Source organism: Aotus nancymaae, unplaced genomic scaffold (assembly GCF_030222135.1).
Source record: "Aotus nancymaae isolate 86718 unplaced genomic scaffold, 86718_ANA_hifiasm-v0.15.2.pri h1tg000010l, whole genome shotgun sequence".
Lineage (NCBI taxonomy): Eukaryota > Metazoa > Chordata > Mammalia > Primates > Aotidae > Aotus > Aotus nancymaae.
Genome location: NW_026988421.1, coordinates 78,623,222 through 78,645,073, shown reverse-complemented (window position 1 = coordinate 78,645,073; position 21,852 = coordinate 78,623,222). Strand labels below are relative to the sequence as shown.

The 21,852-nt window shown below is 39.6% G+C and overlaps 1 protein-coding gene and 1 non-coding gene across 6 annotated transcripts in view; both read right to left on the bottom strand.

The window, feature by feature from the left end:
• The window catches only part of BMPR1A (bone morphogenetic protein receptor type 1A), a 164,989-nt gene that overhangs the window by 33,723 nt on the left and 109,414 nt on the right, over positions 1–21,852 (bottom strand). For all 5 annotated transcript variants that reach the window (XM_012472618.2, XM_064374415.1, XM_012472615.2 and 2 more), the window contains 3 exons: positions 16,898–17,116; positions 2,669–2,831; positions 642–744 (listed from right to left, as the gene is read on the bottom strand). In XM_012472618.2, coding sequence (XP_012328041.1) covers positions 642–744; positions 2,669–2,831; positions 16,898–16,964 — 333 coding nt within the window. In that variant the 5' untranslated portion in view covers positions 16,965–17,116. The remainder of the gene's footprint in view (positions 1–641; positions 745–2,668; positions 2,832–16,897; positions 17,117–21,852) is intronic.
• LOC135274107 (U1 spliceosomal RNA) lies at positions 3,166–3,328 on the bottom strand. The gene has a single exon (XR_010341915.1). It is a non-coding gene; the product is annotated as a U1 spliceosomal RNA (small nuclear RNA).

Genomic DNA, 21,852 nt, shown 5'->3' with positions numbered 1-21,852 from the left:
TTTGAGACAGGGTCTTACTGTGGCCCGGGCTGAAGTGCAGTGGAAAGATCTCGGCTCACTGCAATCTCTGCCTCCCAGGGTCGAGAGATTCTCTTGCCTTAGCCTCCCAAGTAGAGAAAAAAGAAAATTGTCATCAGGCTGGGCACAGTAGCTCACACCTGTAATACTAGCACTTTGGGAGGCCAACGCGGGCAGATCGCTTGAGCCCAGGAGTTTTAGATCAGCCTGGGCAACATGGTGAAACCCCATCTTTACAAAAAAATAAAAATTAGCCAGGTGTAGTGGCATGCACCTGTAGTCTCAGCCATTCAGGAAGCTGAGGTGAGAGGCTGGCTTGAGGTTGCAGTGAGCGGAGATTGCAGCACTACACTCCAGCCTGGGCAACAGAGCCAGATACAGTCTATGGAAGAAAAAAAAGGAAAAAAAGGAAATTGTAATCAAACAATTAGCTTTTCAGAAATGATTTATTTATAAATTATATATTTGAATACAGGACAGAATCTAGACATTATACATTCCTCCAACACATTTACTGATGTGAACATACAGCAATGTGTACATCAGGCATGTTTCTCTTAGGAAGAAATCATGCTTTCAAGAGGCCCCTCCCTTTGTCTCATGGGTCCCAAATTATATCTTACTTTGCACTGAAAATCAGATCCTTCATATTTCATACACCCTGAAGCTAATGTGGTTTCTCCCTGGTCATCTTCTTCTATGATGGCAAAGCAATGTCCATTAGTTCTAAAACAGAAAAAAAATAAATAAAACATAAATTCACATAAAAAGTACTAATGAAATTTGAGTCTGAATGTGAACAGGTATGGATGGCCTTTAATATTTTGTTTTGTGATTCAGAATTGCATTCACATGTGATTTATTGGCAAAGTAAAATAGGTTTTAAGACAAATGAAAGTTATGTCTGAGCTAAGATCTAAAAAGCCAGTGACAACCCTATGTCAAGTAGAAAAGGATTTCTATTAAACAAGTCCTCTACATGTGAGTTACGTGATTTTTCTTTGCTAATCACAGCATGTGATCACAGAAAGCTGATTTATAAAATTTTATAAGGTGAGTCATGTTTGGAAAATATACTTTAAAATAACTTGTCTCTTTTTACCCATATTTTCAGTATTCCCATATTGTACATGATAATAGATAAAAACAAACTTTTCTCTGAAACATACAAATAGACTCAATGACCAAAAACAAAAGGTAGGGGGGAAGTTGGGAAGAACAGATTAATCAAGAGCTTGAAAGGCATCTTTTACTGAATATGATACGAAAACAGGGAGAACCTTGGAATAAGCTTTCAATCAATTTACATACCTGTATTTAATGAAATTCTTATCATTCTAGTGTTAGTGTCCTGGAGTTTCCCCTTAATATATTCATATACACTTTAACAGCTATGGGAGAAATTTCTAAGAGCTTTTTCTATACTCCTATTTATTGTTAATATCAGGAATTGTGCTGCTTCTACTTAGAAGAATTTTGCAGAATTCTTTGTTTTCTGTTAGGAGAAAATGTTAAGTGTGGGGTAGAATTCTGTTAAAATTTCAGTTTCACTCTGGGTTACTAAGGTACTAACAGACAACCCATTGTATCAGGCAGCTACTACAGGCAAGAAGTTTAGCAAAAGATTATTTGGTGACATAGTGGGGAGCAGTCCCCTACAGGCAAACTCCCAGGAAGGTGTAAATGGAAAACTAGTCACTTCAGCCACACAGAGCCCACCATTATCAGGGAACAAGTAGCAAACCTAAGACACGGTGGTCATCACGTAGGTTCAAGAGTTTACATGCTTTCTATCTGGTCCATTCAAGGAGCATACAATTATTAAGAAAATACAAAACACAATATTCATTATTGCCTTTATAACAAGGAGACAATTAACTGACTGATGAGGCTGAGTTGTTCAGGCAATTTTTTTGGTCTTATTAAGTCAATATGTCAGTATCTCCAACAAATATGTACTAGAATTACATGATCATATATAAACATGTTTCACAGTTAACATAAAATACAGTAGAAAAATTAAAATAGTTTTATAAATCAGATTTGGATTCATAAGTTCACAGGTAAGAAAAAAGCGTAAAATTAATTAACACAATATGATTCTCATATATCTGAAAAACATTTCAACCAATTAAGAAGTAGGAGGCCAGGTGTGGCAGCTCACACTAGTAATCCCAGCACTTTGGGAGGCTGAAGTAGAAGGAATGCTTGAGCCTAGGAGTTTGAGGACCAGCCTCGGCAACAAAGCAAGACCCCATCTATAGTTTAAAACAATTCGTTTTAATTAAAAAGTAGTAGCAGGTTGTGGGTGAGTTTTTTGGTTTCTTTTTTGGTAATCTCTAAGTTCTCAAAAATAAGCATCAAAAACTTTAAGATTAACAGATCATCAAAAAAATCAGTAAACAAACACTAGATCCCTTTGATCTTATTTTAAAAGCTACAGTATAACATAATTCTAATACAGTAACTTATCTATCAATCACTTAATGGAGAAATGTTCTAATATACAAAACAAAAAGCTTTTTGGCTTTCTGGAAAGATACCATATATGAAGGAAAAAGAACCTCAGACAAGTTTAATAATTCTTAAAATAGCACTAAATGCAACTCTATTCTCTTAACTCTTAAGAAGGACTGTGTAAAATACTTACATGCATGTGTTATTAATAGCATCATCTGGGCAGTGCCCTGAGCAATAGCACTTTAAAAAAGGCAAGGTATCCTCTGGTGCCAAGGTTACTCCATTTTCTGACTTCTTCTGGTCGGAGTCTGATTTCATCCCAGTGCCATGGAGCATACTGTCTAGATTCTGTCCTGCATTCAAATATGTAATTTGTAAGTAAATCATTTCTGAAAAACTAATTGTTTGATTACAATTTTCAAGGAGAAAAAATTGCTAAGCTTTCTTATCACAATAATTACAGTCAACATTTTTCTTTAGAAATATAAATTTAATTCACCCAACAGTCATTTGTTAATAAATTATTATGCACAGTATTACTGCACCAAGTATCGTGGGGTATATGAAGACAGCTATATCAGAATTTCTGCACTAGTGAAAGACAAACAAGAGTGGTGCAGGGCAGAATAGAGTCAAAACTTGTTTTTTATATTTTTAAAATAACTTAAAATTTTTAAAAAATGTAACCAGTGGAAAGCATGAACGGAGTCCCCCACTACCACAATTATGCAGTCGAGTTTCCCACATTTGGGAAAATCACAGGGGTCAGCACATCTGGAGTGCAATGAATAAGCCTTGCCCTGGGAAAACCACCTTCGTGATCATGATATTTCCCCTGCCAGGTAAATATAGTCATCACTTGAAAGAAAGGCAGAAAACAGGGAGACTTCAGAGAAGTCTGTGAGAGTTTCCAATGATTAAATACAGACAAATTATGATTCTTCTTGTAACTCTTTGGTTTAAAACTTATGACTAGCTCTTTTTAACAAGTCCTTTATTTGTGCTTCTATGTGGAAAAGGAGTTAACTAAGCATCTTGCTTTGGCCTTTAATTGCTTAAGTAAGGAAATCATGAGAGCATGGGGACCAATCATGTTATCTGGAGACTTTTGCCTCAAGGTCATTGGTTTGATTCCAGACCATGCTGCCAGAAACTGAAGGTTATAGAAGGGCAGCAGTTAGCTCACAGAAATGGAACTATGTTCTTACACTAGAGTCCAGTAGCCTGCAGTGACAGATACTGTCATATTTGGTGCTAAATCTTTCGGGCTGGAAGCAGAACAGAACTAAAACAACTGTTCTAATCATTACTTTCTCTCTTTCTGACTCAGCTAGGCCATTCTTTGTGTGTTATTCTCAAGGGAATGAAAGGGCAGAACCAAAGAGACAAGTGTATATGCATTTCATTATAAATGTTAAATAAGTGGTTCAAGGCACAATGCAGACTTGACTTTACATTTACCATACTGATGAGATAAACTACTGAAAAGACAAAAAAAATCATATATGCACATACTGATTAACAGAAAAAATGCTGCTAAATAAAGTGTTTTGGTGATTCAATGTCTTCAGTTTTAATAATCTTTTTTTTTTGAGACACGGTCTCACTCTATTGCCCAGGCTGGAGTATAGGTACGTGATCACAACTAACTGAGGCCTCAAACTCCCAGGCTCAAGTGATCCTCCCACCTCAGCCTCCAGAGTAGCTGGGACCAAGGGCATGTGCCACCACACCCCACTAATTTTTAAATTCTTTGTAGGGACAAGGTCTCCCTATGCTGCTCAGGTTAGGTCTTGAACTCCTGGGCTCAAGCAATCCTCCCACCTCAGTCTCCCAAAGTGCTGGGATTACAAGGATGAGCCACCATGCCTGGCCAATAACCTTTACTTTCTTATGCTGAATACTTAGTAAAGGAATTTGCTACCTTATGAGTATATATTAACAACAGGAGAGAAAATACTTTTTTTTTTCGAGACAGAGTCTCACTGTCACCCAGCCTAGAGGAGTGCAGTGGCACCATCTTGGCTCACTGCAACCTCCACTTCCAGGTTCAAATGATTCTCCTGCCTCAGCCTCCCGAGTAGCTGGGATTACAGGCACCCGTCACCACGCCTGGCTAATTTTTTTGTATTTTGTTAATAGAGACAGGGTTTCAACATGTTGGCCAGGCTGGTCTCAAACTCCTGAACTGTAGTGATGGCCTCCCAAAGTGCTGGGATTACAGGCATGAGCCACTGTGCCTGGCCAGGAGAGAAAACACTTAGGAAAAAAAAAAAAAAAAGAGCTGGAAGTTTGTGTATATACACATATTACCCATCCCTCTCACCTACCTTCTCCTTTCAGAAATAAATTCCGTAATATAATGTCAACGCTTCCATTAGACCTGTAAACTGATTGCTACAAAGTGGAAAGATCTCCTTTATGTTAGAAACATCAACCAACTGTAGGGCCAGGTGCGGTGGTTCATGCCTGTAATCCCAGCACCTTGGGAGGCTGAGGCAGGCAAATCATGAGGTCAGGAGTTCAAGGCCAGCCTAACCAACATGGTGAAACTCCATCTCTACTAAAAATACAAAAAATTAGCTGAGTGTGGCGGCGGATGCCTGTAATCCCAGCTACTCAGGAGGCTGAGGCAGGAGAATCAATTGAACCCAGGAGGCGGAGGTTGCAGTAAGCCAGGACTGCGCCACTGCACTGCAGCCAGGGTGACAGTTCGAGACTCCATCTCAAAAAAAAAAAAAAAGAAAAAAGAAAGAAACGTCAACTGTAAAAGATGGGGTGGGGGAAAGCAGGAGGTACATGAAGGGAAAAAATCCAATGGGCAGGAAATGAGAAGGCTGGGATTCTGTTTTACAGTGGGCCTACCCTGCTTTACCTAGCTGGATGGTCTTGGGCAAGCCATGTAACTTTTTCAGGCTTCACTTACTCAATACCACTACAGGACTACTGGACAGGTGAGGTCAACTAACCAGCTTTAAAATCCTATTACATTAACAGAAGACAATGATCAATTCAGCTCTGGAGAAAAAACAGTAAATAATGTATCACGGCAATTGATTTTTCAAAAATCTAGTGACACAGAAAAAGCAGTTTAGTGTGACAGAAATATCAGTTGAGATAACAGCAATAAGTGAAGGGTTCAAGTCCCAGTTATGGGCACAGATAAGTTACTCTCTGAGCCTCAGTTCTCTATCTATAGAAAATGATGATAATAATTCCTGCCTAATTCAACTCAAGAGGTTATAGGTAGATCAAATGAATATCTACTAAGGTGCTTAAACTAGATGTAAAATAGCATCCAAATGAAGATGTTACTAATAACAAAGATCATAACACTACAAGATCACTGATAACCTGAAAAGCTCCAAGTTATATGAAACTTTCTAGAATACTGTTTGAATTTACAAGACAAAAAAACTTCAATTACAATATCTGTATCTGGAGCTTATATTATGCCAAATATCCAACAGAATACTTACTAGGGGTCTACTATGTGCAGGCAAGGTATTAAATGCTGGAAATGCAAAGATGTGGCATCAAAGCCACGTATGTGGCCTTGAGGAACTTGGTGGGAACCAGAGGAGTAATAAGCACAAAAGCAAATAAATACAATGTGAAAAGTGACAAAAATACAAGGCTGGGTATGGTGGCTCACACCTGTAATCCCAGCACTTTGGGATGCTGAGGAAGGAGGATCACCTGAGGTTAGGAGTACGAGACCACCTGGCCAACATGGTCAAACCCCGTCTCTACTAAAAATTATAAAAAATTAGCCAGGCATGTTAGCAGGAGCCTGTAATCCCAGTATTTGGGTGGCTGAGGCAGGAGAATCACTTGAACCTGGGAGGTAGACATTGCAGTGAGCAGAGATCAAGCCACTGCACTCCAGCCTGGGCGACAAGAGCAAAACTCCATCTCAAAACACGAAAAAGTGACAAAATACAAAGGTGTTATGTAAACTAAAGGAAGAAGTTCATCCTAGGTGTCAAAACCCAAACTCATCTTAGGTGTCAAAAGTAATGAAATCTAAGGTACATCTTAAAAACTTGCAAGATTTCATCAAGTGGATACTGAATACAAAGAAAAGTAGCACGCAAGAGCTTCTCTGCACTCTCCCTAGGTGACAGCATCCACTCTCTGTTGATGGTTCCTGGATGTACCCCTCTAGCCATGACCTGCTTAGGCATCTCCTGACTGACTTGTCCTAAATGGAACTCTTGATTTGCCCCAAACCTGGTCTAACCGAAGTCTTCTGGCTCAATCTCCAAAATGTACATTAATTGTTTTCATTTTTCTCCAACTCTGCTGCTGTCACCAAGGTCCATCACATTATGCCTTTACTAAGGTTAAGATGTCTCCAACTGGTCACTCTGCTTCTGCTCTTGGTCCCTGTGATTCATTTCCCACAGGGCCAGAGACATTTTATGAACACAAATCTGTCATTCCCATTTAAAATCAACCAATGGCTCCGCAATGCACTCAAAATAAAATCCAACCTCCTTCACTGTGTGCTCCCAGGTCCCAGGAGGATCTGGATCCTGCAGGGCTCTCCATCATCACTTTGCTTGGCACGTGGCCTTCTGTCACTTCAGAATATGTCAATCTGTCTCCACCCACAAGTCCCGTGTATTTACAAGGTATAAATTACGAGCCCTGGGGTAGACCGGTGGTATAGGTTATATTTCAAAACAAACACACACAAAATAGCTTACATGCTTAAGTAAAACATCTCAGGAAAACATGAAAACGTACACATACAAAGAGACAAACAGCTATAAGAGGCACATGACTATCTACAGGCACATTTACAGGTCCTTGTCATACATGGCAATTTTCGGCATCGATGACTTTACTAGTTTTTATTTCTGGCTAAGTAATTTTTCACACTTTCCCAATAATTTATTGGCTTCCTTTTTCTACAGCAGATAAATGTCCTCTGCCCCAATCTTAAGATAAAATGTCTACGAAAGAACTGAGATGGCAAATGGCTGGTGAGACCAATGGGCTACTGATGCATTGCACATATGAGATAATCAGCAATGGCAGTATCCCTAATGAGTTCTGTAACAATAATCTGCATAATTAATTAAATAGAAACCAGGAAGACATCAGCAGGAGGAAAGTCAAGTATAGTGAGGCAAGAACTGGGGAAAAGGTGGCATGTCTACAACTGTGCTGTCCAATATGGTAACCACTAGCCACACATGACTTAAAATGTAGATGAATTAAAATGAAGTAAAATTAAAAATCAGTTTATCACCCACACTAGTCACAATTCGAGTGCTCAAAAGCCACATTTGGCTAGTAGCTATCACATAGGCAGTACAAGTATAGAAAACAGGTATTGGTTTTGGGGGCCACAAGGTCTCTGTCACAACTATTCCATTCGCCTGATACAATGCAAAATCAGCTGGACAACATGTAAAAAAATGAGCATGGGTGTGTTCCAATAAAATTACTTATGGATAAAAAAAATTTGAGTTTCATATAATTTTCATGTATCATGAAATATTCTCTTTTCTTCAATCACTTAAAAATGAAAAAACACCATTCTTCACTCATGGGCAGCACAAAATGAAGCAACGAGCTGGATTTAGTTTGTGGGCTATAGTTTGCAAATTACTGATACAGAAATTTCCAACGCCAAAGGTGGTTCTGTTGTACTATGTTGGTCTAGGGGGAACATTAAAGGGAGAAGAAAAGAAAAGACTTTGTGGCAGGCTCAGAAAGCACAGGAATGGGCTTTCCACATCTGATGGAATAATATGTGAATGATTAGGCTTCAATTATGACACTCTTGAGAGGCCAATAAAAAATTATAGTTAACATGTATTTCAGTTGAACATAAAAATTACAGTTAATCAGTTAACATTAATCAAAGTTGGTTCTGAACCCATTATCAAGAATGAAGTGACTCTGACACGTACATGCGGTATCATCCATGATGTCATTCAGTGGCAAAAAATAAAAGCTTCGGAAACATGAATATAGTTATTGCATTAAATTCCACATGCTTGCCAGCCATGGTGGCTCTGGCCTGTAATCCTAGTACTTTGGAAGGCACAGGCAGGTAGGTTGCTTGGGCTCGGGAGTTCAAGACCAGTCTGGGACACATGCTGAAATCTGGTCTCTACAAAAAATTTAAAAAATTAGCTGGGTGTGGTGGAGCACACCTGTAGTCCCAGGTACTTGGGTGGCTGAGGTGGGAGGATCATTTAATAAACGATCATGCCTGTAATCCCAGCAATCTGAGAGGCTGAAGTGTGTAGGGCAACTGAGGTGGGTGGCTCATGCCTGTTATCCCAGCACTTTGAGAGGCTGAGGTGGGTAGATCATCTGAGCTCAGGAGTTCAAGACCAGCCTGGCCAACATGGTGAAACCCCATGTCTACTAAAACACAAAAATTAGCCGTGCATGGGGCTGTAACTGTAGCTGTATCCCAGTTACTTGGGGGCTCTGGCAGGAGAATCAGTTGAACCCAGGAAGTGGAGGTTGCAGTGAGCCAAGATAATGCCACTGCACTCCAGCCTGGGTGACATAAAAAGACTCTTCTCACAAAGAAAAAAAAATGCTCAAAAAAAGTTTATGCTATTCAATTCCTTTTATTGCATTATGATCAGTATGTGGTCTTTGAGGTGTCTTATTCTTTTTGTTTTTTTTTTTTTTGTGACAGAGTCTTGCTCTGTCACCCAGCCTGGAGTGCAGTGGCATAATCTCCACTCACTGCAACCTCTGCCTCCTGGGTTGAAGCAATTATCCTGCCTCAGGATCCTGAGTAACTGGGATACAGTTATAGTTACAGCCACCACGCTTGGCTAATTTTTCTATTTTTAGTAGACATGAGGTTTCATCATATTGGCCATGCTGGTCTTGAACTCCTGACCTCAAGTGATCTGCCTGCCTCAGCCTCCCAAAGTGCTGTGATTACAGGCATGAGCCACCGTGTCTGGCCAAGGTATCTTGTACTTAACTGAAATATTATTTCAAAATTACTCAAGATAACCCAAGGGTGGAGTGGGTATGGGAGAAGTGCATAGAGGCAGAGAGGAAACAGCCTTGGTCATCAGTTGATACTGTCAAAGCTGAGTGACAAGTTCATGGAGTCTCTTTATATTATTCTATTTAGGCATATGCTTGAAATAAGTATTTTTCCTATAAGTCGTTTTTAAAATACTCAAATAAAACAAGAATGTATTATCATAGTATCAAAAAAAAAATTGAACCCCACAAGTAAACCAAAAAGTCTTCTTTGGCCCCATCTAATTGCCTTCCCTCTCCTTAAACATAACCAGTTATCTGTTTGGTGTACATGCTTCTAGCCCTTCTTCTATTCATTTACATATATGTTTATAAATAAAGTATTCTTCCAGAAAACTTTTTATTTTTTTGAGACAGGATCTCACTGTGTTGCCCAGGCTGGAATTCAGTGGCCAGATCTCGGCTCACTGCAACCTCCGCCTCCCAGGTTCAAGTAATCCTCCTACCTCAGCCTCCTGAGTAGCTGTGACTACAGAAACATGCCACCATACCCAGCTAATTTCTGTATTTTGAGTAGAGATGTGGTTTCACCATGTTGGCCAGGCTGGTCTCAAACTCCTAACCTCTGATGATCCACCCGACTTGGCCTCCCAGAGTGCCAGGATTACAGGTGTGAGCCACCTCACCTGGCCAGAAACCTTTTTATAAAAGTGGAGAAAACTGTACAGTGAACCCACACATACCCATATAGCCCAGCTTTTATAATGATCAGTTATGGCCCTTCTTGTTTCACTCCCTCCCCCTTTCATATAATTAAGAAGCTAATACCAGATATGTCCTTTTATCTGCAAATATTTCAATGTGTAACTCTAAAAGATAGAGACTTTTAAAAAACAAACACAATTAATCACACCTAAAAAGATTAATAATAATTCCTTATCCTTACCAATATCATCAAACATCAAGGCAATGTTTAAATTTCCAATTTTATGTTATAACTGTTATAAATTGCTTTCTAATTTCCAATTGTATCATAAATGTTACAAACTGCTTTAGTAGTTTCCTTGAATCAGGATCCAAATAAGGTTCACACATCACAGTTGGTTGTCTCCAAGTCTCTTACTCTACTGGTTTCTTCTTCCTCTTCCTACCCTTGAGATTTACTTGAAGACACTGGGTAACTTGCCTGGTATTTACCAGAATAGTATTTACCACAGTCTGGAATTTCTGATCACATCCTCCTGGCATCATTTAACATGTCCTCTTGTTCTCTATAGCTTTTGTAAATGGTAGTTAGCTCGAGAACTGTGCTGTCCAATATGGTAGCCACAAGCCACATGTGCCTACTGAGCGCTGAAATGCAGCTGCACTGTACGTTGTGGTGAAGAGGGAACCAAATGTCTGCTTATCTCTGTTTTTAAGGTCTAGATTCACTAATTCAATTGGCATAGTCGTATCTAATCCTATCATTTCTCTTCTTTTTTATGACTTGGAATACATCTATGAGATGCCTTCCCTCACCTACTGACTGGATATAGGTGGCACAGTTCATATAAGAAAGACAAGATTAATGCTTGATTTCCCCTTCTGTTTACCAGTTTTCAAAATTAATGACTTCATTAGCATCTTTTAACAGTAACCAAAGAGTTTTCTTATCTTTTCTTTTCTTTTTCTTTTTTTAAGAAGGGTCTTGCTCTGCTGCCCAGACTGGAGTGCAGTGGTGTGATCATGGCTCACTGCAGCCTCAAGCTCCTGGACTCAGGTGATCCTCCCGCCTCAGTCAGGACTACAGGCGCATAACACCACAACGAACTAATTTTAAAAAGTTTTTGTAGAGGCCAGCTCTATGTTGCTCAGGCTAGTCTCAAACTCTTTTTTTTTTTTTTTTAAGGGACTCCAAGTTTAGCTGTGGATGGTCTCAAATTCTTGAAGCTCAAGTGACTCTCCTACCTTGGCCTCCCAAAGTGTTGGCATTACAGGTGTGAGCCATAACCCCCAACCTTAACTAATTTTGTTCTTAAGTGTCATTACAAGCACATGGATTTAAACATATTTGATTTATCTGAATTCACTACAATTATTATCCAATTCAAACAGGTCCCTGAATCCTTCGAACTTTCCCTTACTTTCTGGCTGAGATATTCCAAGATCACCTTGCTCTTTCCCTGCCAGATTCAGTGATTTCTCCAAGGAATTCTAGATCCTTAGTGAAAAAAGATAATCAGATTCTATAATTGGGTTGTTACAGGTGCTTGTTGCTACTGGGTTGGTCAGTGTAAAAATATATGGCTAAGAAAGTAGTTTTGCAACTTGCTTTTTCACTTTAACTGTATTCATCCATTAAACAAAAATGTACTGAGTAAATACACAGTGCTAGCCACTGTTTTAAGCCCCGGGTGACCTGAAGAGTAAACAAAACAAAGTCCTGTATCTATGAAAGCTTACAGTCTGAGATGGAGAAAGATAATAAAGACCAATAAATGCTGACATTTGGTACTATTTTAATATTTATTTATAGATAAGTGCTATGATACCAAATAAAGCAGGTCATTTTCTAGCAAGGGAAAGGAGCAGAGTCCCTCAAAGCAGAGGTCATTAAACCAAGGGTCAGGAAAATAGGCAAAGCTGAGGCCAGTGGCTAGGTCAGATATTCTCAGAACACACATCTAGACAAGATATTTAACTGTGTTTAATGGAACAAAAGCGAAGAGACTGGAGAAAACAGAATGCAAGACTACTAAAATTTTATAGGAACTGTAATGCCAAAGATATCCCAGGCTGACTCAGTCAGGCAGTGAGTTTTTAATCCATAGGACAATTTCCACTAATCAGACCTCCATACTAACAGAAAGCAGGTTGCTAAAGCTGTTTGGTCTCCAGAAAGATCATCCTCCACTAATCCCATCTTAGATGTGACCATGAAGGTAGAAACACTAGCCAAGGAACACCAGAGACAAAGCAAATCCTCCTAGAAAAGAAAACTGGAGGCTATCAAACAGGCTAAGCATCCTTAATCTACAAGCTACGGAGCAGTGAATACTGAGGTTGTTTCCAATTTTTCTTCCTCTGAGTGGGAGTTTTATATAGTACTTATCCCATTTAATTTTCATCTCTGGATACTGGGTATATTGTGCATTGATAATTGCTTTTAGCCACACACTGCTGGACCACGAAGAGGCACACACATCTGGACCTGAAGGAGAGGGCTTTACACCAGCCAGAAGTCCTGGATTAGTAGCTGCATGCACTAAATGGATGCAGCTCTGGGGTACAGAACCCTCTGAAAAGGAACTGAAAATTTCATAGCAACATGAGTACTTTAGCATATGCATGACGTCAGGTTACAAATGTGGTACCCAGCAACAGATACTCTTATTCTTTTCCTCCTTCCCTTGCTGGCAACAGGCATGTGCACATGTGTACACACATTAAGTGCCTTCTCCTTCTCCATGTGATTCAGGGAAGTACAGTCCTCTACTCTCAGCAGAGATAATTGTTGGTCTAACCCAACAATTTTAGTTCCATTCCCCTTGCCAGTGATTTAACACAAGAGCATATAATGAATTTTGGCCACGAAGATTAGAAGGAAGTCTGTTGGGGAAAGGGAGGGAGAGACTGGAGAAAGATTTATCAATTAAAAAGAGACACAAACAGATATTCATCCCGCTTCTTTCACTGAGCATTGTCAATTCAAACTACCTCATCTGCATGTGATGTCTGGTCTCTCAGCAGCCACAATGTGACACTGGCTAACCTGACATTTAGAGATAACACAGTTGAAAAGACAAAGAACTTGGGTCTTGATGAGCCACATAATTAACTAACTACAGTCCCCTTATATCCAGGCTTCTTGTGTGTTACTACATTCTCCTTGTTAAAAAATAAAAATTGCCAAGCCAATTGCAATTTTTTATTGCAAACCCAAATGTTGTGTTTAAGCTATTAAAAAAATTTTTTTAATTACTTGTAGAGGAAAACATTCTAATTGATGGAAAAGATAAAATCTCTCCCAAACAGTTTTAGCTGCCCAACTGGTATCTATTTTCCCCCTTATCCTAGTTAACCAAACTTGTGATTTTGTTTGGGGGAACAATGCATCCAGCCCTAGGCAATGGATATAGATTAATCTAATAAGTCAATTGTGACAATCCTGTTTCCCTGTTTTCCAGTAGCTCTTCTGATTAGGAATGATTAAGACTTAAGATAAAATCTGCAACACTTTTGCTTTCCTGGTATCAGGTCTAGTTGAGGCCAGTGCTGACCCCTTCCGTTTTACCTGCCTCAAATGCAGATAACAGTAGCCACTTTGGAATCACAAGGGAAATCTCAAGAAAATTACAGACAGCTGGGCGTGGTAGCTCACACCTGTAATCCCAGCACTTTGGGAGGCCGAGGCGGGCGGATAATGAGGTCAAGAGACTGAGACCATCCTGGCCAACAGGGTGAAATCCCATCTCTACTTTTTAGTCAAAAAAAATTTTTTAATACAAAAAATTAGCTGGGCGTGGTGGCTCGTGCCTGTAGTACCGGCTACTCAGGAGGCTGAGGCAAGATAATTGCTTGAACCTGGGAGGCGGAGGTTGCGGTGAACCAAGATCATGCCCACTGCACTCCAGCCTGGCACCTGTCTCCAAAAAAAAAAAAAAAAAATTACAGACATGTCAGCCTTGACACTACTTAATAACTGAATGAACAGCAAACACCTACTGCCTATGTTAAAAATAAATCTCTACTGAAGTCATTATTAGTTACTTAAAGCTAAAATCCATTTCTGAAATTTGTGACCAAGTCCAAAAAAGGGACTAAATATCTATCAAATATTAATGTATCCTGTTCTAAAATTTGTGACCAAGTCTTTTAAAAAAAAAAGAAAGAACTAGGTATCTATCAGCTGTTAGTATCAGATGACTTCTTTTTCTATTCAAACCTAAGTAACTTGATCTCAATGTAAAGCACTTAAATCTATACCCTAACAGTTGATGGTCAAAACATTCTTGTTTATATCTAGGATAAGCATTATTATTTCTATTTTACATCAAGGAAACCAAGGTACAGATAAGTTTATTTTGCTGAGACACAATTCAAAACAAGATAAAGCTAGAGCTAAAGTCAAAAGTTATTTCCAGTAATATCATTCTACAATCCTTCCTCACAATCTCTAAGAAATAACTTTTCTACATTGGTTTCAGCTTTAAGAGCAAACATTTTTATGTTATTTGAAGCAACTATCAAAATAAGTTTTTTGAAAGGAAATGTAACAAATTTCGCTCTTTATCAGAGAAATGTAACTTTTTTTTTTTTTTTTTGAGACGGAGTTTCACTCTTGTTACCCAGGCTGGAGTGCAATGGCGCGATCTCGGCTCACCGCAACCTCTACCTCCTGGGTTCAAGCAATTCTCCTCCCTCAGCCTCCCAAGTAGCTGGGACTACAGGCGCACACCACCATGCCCAGCTAATTTTTGTATTTTTTTTAGTAGAGACAGGATTTCACCATGTTGACCAGGATGGTCTCGATCTTTTGACCTCGTGATCCACCCGCCTCGGCCTCCCAAAGTGCCGGGATTATAGGCATGAGCCACCGCATCCGGCCAAGAAATGTAATTCTTAATAAGATTTTTTGTTTTTACACAGTAACTAATTACCAACTTATTCCATCTAATAAAAGTTTATTATAGAACAATGTGAATTGGGGGAGGACTAGGAATTTTGTATCATATTACCTATGTGTAATCTAAATAGATCTTTTAAAATTTCATGCAAAAATGGAGATTACCTGGGAGTGAGGTAGCAAAAATAACATTACTATGAATTTAACTCATCTTCAAAACTATGGCAGCTTTGGTTGAGGCTGATCAACAAGGTATGTAACGGATACTGAAGTAAAGGTATTATACTAAATAATTTGGTGCTTCACAAATAAAAGTGACTTTTGGCCGGGCATAGTGGCTCACACCTGTAATCCCAGCACTTTGAGAGGCCAAGGAGGGTAGATCATGAGGTCAAGAGATCGAGAAACATCCTGGCCAACATGGTGAAACCCCGTCTCTACTAAAAATACAAAAATTAGTTGGGCATGGTAGCACTCGCCTATAGTCCCAGCTACTCGGGAGGTTGCAGCAGGAGAATCACTTGAACCCTGGAGTCAGAGATTGCAGTGAGCTGAGATTGTACCACTGCACTCCAGCCTGGTGACACAGCAAGACTCCATCTCAAAAAAAAAAAGTGGGCTTTGCAAGAAGGCTCTGTATTCTGAGCACGGTAATACTAAGGATATTCTAATACTAAGGTAAAATTTAAAAAAAAAAAGCTATAGATTTCATTCTATGTTCTTTAAGATGAAAATATCACAGGCTTAATGGTGTTAATCATGTTTCTTCTTTACGGCAGATTATTAATCCAGATCACTGTGAACAAAACATTAGGAAAAAGCAACCTGTGAAGTAAAAAACTTGAGAACAAAGATATCCAGTAAGTTTTATCTAAAATCCTCTTGCAAAACAGTACTGTCTTTTCAGATTAAAATATTATCGTACTTAAACTATATGTGTACAAATACAGACCATCTGGTCCTAAGAGTCATCACAATAACTTCCTGTTTGGGAGTTCTGAGCTGTGAATACACAGTAGCAAAATTACATTATTGGCCACAGTAAACTGTCAGTGTTATATGAAGAAATTTTAGTATTCAGCATAGACAAGCACCAATCATCTTTCTAAAGTCTTTTAACCGCAATAAAATGAAGTTTGGGGCGGGGGCGGGGGACAGAGTCTTGCTGGAGTGCAGTGATGCAATCTTGGCTCACTGCAGCCTCCGCCTCCCAGGTTCAAGTGATTCTCCTGCCTCAGTCTCCTGAATAGCTGGGATTATAGGCACCTGCCACCACACCTGGCTAAATTTTGTATTTTTTGGTAAAGATGAGGTTTCACCATGTTGCCCAGGCTGGTACTCCTCCTGAGCTCAGACCAATCTGCCCGCCTTGGCCTCCTGAAGTTCTGGGATTACAGGTGTGAGCCACCATGCCTGGCCAATAAAATGATTTTTAAATTATTATTTATACTTGCTCCTTATTGTATTTTAAAGGAGAGAGAAATTTTGAAGTTCAGCCTGGAGTACCTATTACCCTGTCTTTCAGGCACTAACTGAGGTGGCTTTACATACTTTATCTCATTTAATCCTCACAAGACCTAACGCTGTGTATCATCATGCTTATGTTGTGAAGACAGACTGAGAGAGACTGAGATTTCAAAAATACTTGAAAATGTTTCCATCACAGCCAAGTTAAAAAATTATTTGGCATGTGTTTCATCTTTGCTTCTTTCCTAAAAGCTGTCCTGGTAGGCTGTACCTAACTATTCAAACAGGGATGAGTTGAAAGAACAGAAGCAAGAAATAGTGCTTTTTATATACAGAAATACATTACTAAAATGAACACTTATTTACCTTGAACACGAGAAATGATGAACAGATAGGTTCCCAATAAACTGATGTAAATATATAGCTGAGTCATTGTTCAATTGCAATGTTTCCTGTATACTGTCACCTTTAATAACTGGTCTTGCTACTTCACTAATTTAAATGACTATCATTCGGTGAGATTTTCTTGTAAAAGATCGTAAGCACTTGACAATGACTTCAACTCCCACTGCTTTCTCCCGACTCCTGAAAGACAGAAATATTAAAAAGGTAAGGAACACAACTGAATTTTGGAAAATTTTCAAAAACTAAAAGGAAAACAAATGCTCAAACACATCTTTAAACAATGAAATACATTTTAAAAGATTAAAGCTATCCTTTTTCTTTTAGGCCCTATAATTTCAAACTTCAATTAATTTAATAACAGGCTGCAACCTCTCCTGACCTCAGATTAACCATATGTACAGCAAGTAAAGTACATTAAACAATCTCAGTAGTCTTTTCTGGCTGCTCTAAAGTAATTAAGTTATTTTATTAATACCATGAAAATTCCTAAATATATTAAGACTTAAAAAGGAAAAGTCAAATTTAAAATACAAGGGTAACCATCAACATTCTTGGAAACACTAGTAGGTATACTGAAAACATCGTAAGCCTAAAAATTTCTTCTATAGATAGAAAAGGAAGCTGACCTTGAAAATAACACATATTTATTTATTTATTTATTTGGAGATGGAGTCTTGCTCTTGTAGCCCAGGCTGGAGGGTGATGGTGTGATCTCCGCTCACTGCAACCTCCACCTTCTGGGTTCAAGTGATTCTCCTGCCTCAGTCTCCCAAGTAGCTGGGATTACTGGTGCGAACCACAATGCCTGGCTAATTTTTGTATTTTTAGTAGCCATGGGGTTTCACCATCTTGGCCAGGCTGGTCTTGAACTCCTGACCTCGTGATCCACCCGCCTTGGCCTCCCAAAGTGTTGAGAATACAGGCGTGAGCCACGGCGCCTGCAACCCCCCAAACTTTTTTCAAATTTAATAGGGGTGGGGGTCTTACTATGTTACCCAGGCTAGTCTCAAACTCCTAGCCTCAAACAATCCTGTGACCTTGGCCTCCACCAAGTGCTGGAATTATAGGTGTGAACCACTGCACCCAGTCTGCATCTAGAGTACATATTATTGACCGAGTGTTAGGTACCAGAAATACAAATATGAGTATGGTTATTTCTACAGTCTTGGGCAGGAGACTGATTGCTATGCCTTGTTACATCTTTCATTGTCACTGTTTCTTCGTCCATTTATTTAAAGCTAGTATGTGGCCTTGCCTCATTAGAGCTACAACCAAGGCATCCTGCAGAGCTGGCTGGCCACAAGACTCAGAGGAAAGGAACTGTGTGTGATTGCTTCCACGAAAATATCCATGACCCTGCTACCCTGGCACAAGTTCAAATTCTGGATCTGCCTTTAACTTAACCTCTCTGAATAAGTTTCCTCATCTTTAAAACTGGAATGAGGCCAACTGTGGTGGCGACCACCTGTAATCTCAGCTGTAATCCTGGGCTCAAAGAGGATTACTTGAGCCCAGAAATTCGAGGCTACAATGCACTATGATCACAAAAGTTAAGAGCCACTGCACTCCAGCCTCAGCAACATAGCAAGACCCCATCTTAACAAACAAACAAACCTGGAATGATATTTATTAACCCACAGTTATTCTGAGAACCAAACGAGATAATAGCAAACAAATATTTAAAACAATTTTTAAAATAAAAAAATTAAGTAAGTTTAAATCTTTTTTTAAACTTAAGGAACTCATATAAAATAATAGCTAACACATATTAACCTCTATGTGTCAGTACTGTCATAAATGCTTTCCATATATTAACTTATCAAACCATCAACCAACTTTTTTAAAAGGTAAAAATACTATTTTAATTTTACAGATGAAGAAACAGACTTTGAGGAACTTATCAAAGATCACACAACAGGTAAGTGGAAGAGTCATAATTAAAATCAAGGAGGTCTAATTCCAGATTCTACATGTTAACAACTACCCTATACTACCCTGCCTGGTGTTTATATATTACATAATATAAATACACATTATGAACTATTTAGGAGAGCCTGGTACACAGTAGGTGCTAAATAAAATTCCCTCCTCTCATCCGTGTTTATAACATACTTGCCAACCTGGCACAGGAAGTCACTAACAGTTGCTATCCATGACAATCCCATCTGCAAAAAATTTTTATAGACAAAAAAAGCTGTGATAACTTGTATGGAGAACAGCCATCAAATTGTCCTTTACTATGAGCTCAATACGTATAGGTATTGATGACAACGGTTAAGACATGAATGCAGTCTGAGAATTAAGGGAAACAATGCTGCTGTAATCAAAGTGGACAACCATCTTACTTTATTCCACCTGGCCAGGCCTCCTAAGCACTTGAGAGAAGAATGACAGGAATGCAAAGGACATAGCAACCACTCCACTTGAGATACAACCAAAAGAACCCAGGGGCTTTGCTCACAGAGTACATAAGGAATAAAGTTTGAATGTACCTTTGACAAGGACATGACCAACATGGTAGAAAGGGAGACTGGACTAAATGATCTTCTTTTTTCCTTTTTGAGGCAGGGTCTTGCTCTGTTGCCCAGGCTGAAGTGCAGTGGTGCAATCTCAGCTGACTGCCTCCTGGGCTCTGGGCGATCCTCCCACCTCAGCCTCCTGAGTAGCTGGGCATGTGTCACCAAAAATTTTTGTATTTTCTGTAGAGATGGGGTTTTGCCATGTTACCCAGGCTGGTCTCAAATTCCTGGACTGAAGCAATCCACCCGCCTCAGCCTCCAAAGTGTTGGGATTACAGGTGTGAGCCACCAAGCCTGGCCCTAGACTAAATAATCTATGTGATCCCTTCCAATGCTGGAGTCCTATGGAAACAGTGTTCTTCCCATTGAATTATTAATTTATTCCCTAAATGTTTATTAAGTGTTTATGCTATGCATGATTCTATATTAGATACCAAGAATACACTGTTCAAAGCCAAACAGATTCAGCCTTCGTGGAGTTCAGAGTCATTAAACAAAACAATTAAGATATTCAAGACACCAAACAAGACAACACAAATTATACACAATCATTAACTTGTGGTAAGTACAAAGCATGAGCTGGGCACAGTGTCTCACGCCTGTAATCCCAGCACTTTGGGAGGCTGAGGCGGGTGAATCACGAGGTCAGGAGTTCAAGACCAGCCTGGCCAAGATAGTGAAACCCCATCTCTACTAAAAATACAAAAATTAGCCAGGCATGGTGGCATGCACCTGTAATCCCAGCTAATCGGGAGGCTGAGGCAGAGAACAGCTTAAACCTGCGAGGTGGAGGCTGCAGTGAGCCAAGATTGCACCACTGCACTCTAGCCTAGGCAACAGAGCGAGACGTCATCTCAACAACAACAAAAAAAAAAGTGCCAGGTCCTGGAGTAACAGGGACAGTGACCTCCTCTAATCCAGATGGAGGGGAAAAGGAAGTAATGCTGAGAAGTGACCTTTAAGTTGAGATGTGAAAAATAAAGAGTCAGCCAGGCAAAGAAAGAGGGGAAGTTCTAAGCACAGGAACAGCCTGGGCAAAGATCTTGAGGAAGAGAAAAGTAAAGCAAGAACAATGTCTGAAATGTTGAGAATAAGAGACAGTGTGGAAGGAGATGAAGGGTGAAGAAGCAGAGAAGACAAAGATCACATCAGGTAAGGGCATATAAAGGACTTGGGATTTAAGCCTAAGTGGGCATCATCTGATTTCTATGTCATAGACTGAAGGGGATAACAGCAAAAGCAAACAGACCAGTAAGCAGAATACTGTGGATATTTAGGAGAGTGACAATGGTGGTTAAGATTAGGGCAGCATCCATGTGCAGATGGGTGAATTTAAAAAAAAAAAAAAGAACAGGGTGGCAGTGGTATAGTGAATGGACTCATGCTATACTTCAAAAATAATTTTCGGCTGGGTGTATGACTCAAACCTGTAATCTCAGCACTTTGGGATGCAAAGGTGGGAGAACCATTTGAGGTCAGGAATTCGACACTAGCCTGGGTAATACTGCAAGACCTCATCTCTACAATAAACTTAAAAAAAATTAACTGGGCATGGTGGTGCATGCCTGTAGTCCCAGACATTAGGGAGGTTGAGGTGGGAGGATCTCTTCAGCCCAGGAGTTCAGGCTGCATGAGCTTTGATTATGCCACTGCACTCCAGCCCTGTCAATGAGCGAGACCTTGTCTCGAAAAACAAACAAAAACTCAGTGGTACTTAGCAATGGATTAAATGTAGGATAAGGGAAAGAGAGGTGTCAAAGAAGATTCCCACATTTGTGGCATGAACAGTTACTGAAATGGGAATAAGTGATTTTGACAGGAGTGAAGAGATGAGATCAAAGGTTCAAATTTAGAGACCTGAGATTACCCAAAGGGAATGTCTAATGGGCATTTGGTTCTGAAGTTTAAAGGACACATTTGGGGCTGAACATTCAAATCTGTTATGCCAACAGCACAGTGGTATTCAGCCTCGGCTCTCGGTGAGATGGCCTTCCAAGAGAGTGAAAAAACACCACATACATTGATGACTGTGCCAGACCACGATCATTCTTAAAATTATATAATTCTAACAACTAATGATAAAATGTATTTTTTAAATTCCTACATGATTCATCAGAACTTTTATTAAACTTAAAATATCTAATCTTGACCAGGCATGGTGGCTCACGTCTGTAATCCCAGAACTTTGGGAGGCCAAGGCAGGCATATCACCTGAGGTCAGGAGTTTGAGACCAACCTGTTAAACACGGTGAAACCCTGTCTCTACTAAAAATACAAAAATTAGTTAAGCATGGTGGCATGCGCCTGCAGTCCCAGCTTTTCAGCAGGCTGAGGCAGGAGAATCACCTGAACCCAGGAAGTGGAGGCTGCAGTGAGTTGAGACTGTGCCACTGCACT